Source organism: Corvus brachyrhynchos, unplaced genomic scaffold (genome assembly GCF_000691975.1).
Source record: "Corvus brachyrhynchos isolate BGI_N302 unplaced genomic scaffold, ASM69197v1 scaffold344, whole genome shotgun sequence".
NCBI classification, from domain to species: domain Eukaryota; kingdom Metazoa; phylum Chordata; class Aves; order Passeriformes; family Corvidae; genus Corvus; species Corvus brachyrhynchos.
The window spans coordinates 45407-48758 of NW_008237607.1; the positions used below are offsets into that span (position 1 = coordinate 45407).

Genomic DNA, 3352 nt, shown 5'->3' on the forward strand with positions numbered 1-3352 from the left:
CCCCGGCCGGGCCCCCCCGCGGCCCCCAGCCCCCCTACCAGTGCGGCCACTGCCAGAAGAGCTTCAGCTCCCGCAAGAACTACACCAAGCACATGTTCATCCACTCAGGTGAGCAGGGGGCTCACGGGGGCCGTGATGGGGAGGGCAGGGCAGGGCAGGGGTTTTGGTGACACACATGAATCTCGTATGACTCGTGCTGGTGTCCTGCGCCGATCTGTGATGACCTGGATCAGTCCCTTCTGGTCGTGTCAATGCGTGTCGCTCGCTTGAGCCCCATTGACCCACGTTGGCATGTGCTGACCAATGTTGACCCATGTTGGCTTGTACTGACCAGGGCTGGCCTGTGCTGACCCATGTTGGCCTGTCCTCACCAGTGTTGACCCACGTTGGCCTGTACTGACCTGTGCTGGCTTATACTGACTCACATTGGCCTATACGGACCAATGTTGACTCACTTTGGCCTGAACAGACCCATGTTGGCCTGTGCTGACCCATGTTGGCCTGTACAGACCCACACGGGCCTGCGCTGACCCATGTTGGATTGTTCCAACCCGTGCTGGTCTGTGCTGACCCATGTTGGATTGTTCCAACCCGTGCTGGTCTGTGCTGACCCATGTTGGATTGTTCCAACCCATGCTGGTCTGTGCTGACCCATGTTGACCTGTGCTGACCAATGTTGGCCCACACTGATCTGTACAGACCCATACTGGCCTCTGCTGGAGGCTTCACTGGACCAATGGTGACCCACGTTCGCCCCTGTTGATCCACATTGACCCTTGTTGATCCATTTTGACTCACATCTCTTCATGTTGATCCATTTTGGCCCACGCAGACCTGGGTGGATCCATGATGTCCCAGGTCACTCTGTGCTGACCCACTGCTCACCTGTGTTCACCCACATTGACCCATGTTGGTCCATGGTGCTCCATGTTGACCCATCTTGGTTTGTTGACCCATGGTGACCCTCCCCAATACGCGTTGTTCCCTTTTGATCCATGTTGATCCATTAACTCTCATCACTCTGTGTTAATCCGTGCTGACCCTGGTCAACTTGTGTTGCTCCATGTTGACCTACGATGATCCATGGTGGCCCATATCAATCCATGGTGACTTACACTGATCGATCCACGTTGACACACGTTGATCCATGTTGATCTGTATCAATCCACATTGACTCATCTTGACTCTGTTAACCCGTGTTGACTTCTGTTGATCCTTGTTGACCCATGTTGATCTGTGTTGGCCCATATTGACCTGTATTGATCCATGTTGGCCTGTACTGATCCATGTTGACCCATCTTGATCCATGTTTGCCCATATCAATCCTTGTTGACCTGTTGACCATCTTGACACACGTTGACCCATGTTGGCCCACTTTGATCTATGTTGACCCATGCTGATCCACATTGACCCCTGTGGACCTGTTCCAATCCATGTTGACCCCTGGTGACCCACATGGACCTGTATCAATCCATGCTGACCCGTATCAATCCACACTGACCCCTTTTGATCTATGTTGACCTGTGTTGACCGTTGTCAATCTATGTTTATCTGAGTTGATCCATGCTGATCCGTATGGATCCGTGTTGATCCACACTGACCCATATTGACCCGTATCGATCCGTGCTGACCTGTATTGATCCCTGTTGACCCACATTGATCCATTTTGGCCCATGTTGACCTGCATCGATCCACGTTGACCCCTTTTGACCCACATTGACCCACGTTAACTCGTATCAATCCACGTTGACCCCTTTTGACCCACACTGACCCATGTTGACCCGTATCGATCCACGTTGACCTGTATTGATGTACATTGACCGCTATTGATCCATGCTGACCCACATTGATCCATTTGGGCCCATGTTGACCTGCATCGATCCACGTTGACCCCTTTTGACCCACATTGACCCACGTTAACTCGTATCAATCCACGTTGACCCCTTTTGACCCACACTGACCCATGTTGACCCGTATTGATCTATGTTGACCTGTATTGATGTACATTGACCCCTATTGATCCATGTTGACCCACATTGATCCCTGTTTGACCAACATTGATCCCTGTTGACCTGTATTAATCCACGCTGACCTGTACTCACCCCTGTTGACCCACACTGACCTGTACCAATCCATGCTGACCCATACTGACTCCAGTTGCCCCACGTTTGTGTGTCCACAGGCGAGAAGCCCCACCAGTGCTCCATCTGCTGGCGCTCCTTCTCTCTCCGGGACTACCTGCTCAAGCACATGGTGACCCACACGGGCGTCCGTGCCTTCCAGTGCGGCGTCTGCTGCAAACGCTTCACCCAGAAGAGCTCCCTCAACGTCCACATGCGCACGCACCGCCCCGAGCGCTTCCAGTGCCGCCTCTGCACCAAGGGCTTCTCCCACCGCACCCTCCTGGAGCGCCACGCCACCGCCTCCCACCCCGTGCCCCCACCGGGGCCGCCACCAGGGCCGCCACCGCCACCACCGGAACCTGGACTGAGCACGTGGCCGGGTCCGGACACTGCAGGTGCCAGCTCCACTCACACGGCGTGAGGGGGGGTCCCTGCCCCTCGAAGGGCCTTGAGGGTGGGCCTGGGGGCTCCTCTGTGCCCGTGGGTCTGTTGGAGCATCCAGGGTGAGACCTGGAGGAAGCGGCTGAGACGCTCTCCGTCAGATTCGGGAAGTTTTGGGGACGTTCCCAGTGACAGGAGAAGGGTAACAGAACACCCCCTTTGGAACATGTGGAACACCCAGGGCTCCGAGCAGTGCCAGAATCACGGAGAAAATCCTCTGGAAACTGTGCTGAGACACGTGGGAGTCCAGGAGGAGGCTGGTGATGGCCAGCGCGGTGTCACGGAGGGTGAACGGAGCCCGGGAAGTTCGGTGGCTCTTTGGGATGCCCACGGTGGGGGGTGACGATATCATGGACCTGCTGCCACCCCCAGAACATCCTGGAACTGAGCTGGGCACGGGGATTGGACAGATGGACCACGCCATGAGTCCAGAGGAGGCCACAGAGGTGCTCAGAGGGCTGGACAGAGTTGAGGTGGCCCACATGGAGAAGGGAACAATCCTGGGACACCTCAGAGCCCCTTCCAGTGCCTGAAGGGGTTCCAAGAGCTGGGGAGGGACTTTGGACAAGGGCCTGGAGCGCCAGGACATGGGGAGTGGCTTCAGGCTGGAAAAAGGGAGATTGAGGTGGAATTTCAGGGAGAAATTCCTGCCTGTGAGGGTCTGGAATGGCATTCCATAGAAGCTGGGCGTGCCCCATGCCGGGAAGTGTCTGTGGAAGGTCCCTTCCCCCCAGACCATTCCATGGTGACTGTGACCCCACCCCAGCCATGGATGGACACTGGGAGGG

The 3352-nt window shown here is 56.0% G+C and overlaps 1 protein-coding gene across 1 annotated transcript; it reads left to right on the forward strand.

Annotated features, from left to right (window-relative positions):
- Positions 1 to 6: 6 nt before the first annotated feature.
- ZBTB45 (zinc finger and BTB domain containing 45) lies at positions 7 to 2710 on the forward strand. The gene is made up of 2 exons (XM_017731605.1): positions 7 to 108; positions 2183 to 2710. Exons 1-2 carry the CDS (start codon positions 93 to 95, stop codon positions 2542 to 2544), a joined length of 378 nt encoding a protein of 125 aa, XP_017587094.1. The 5' UTR covers positions 7 to 92; the 3' UTR covers positions 2545 to 2710.
- Positions 2711 to 3352: the final 642 nt, after the last annotated feature.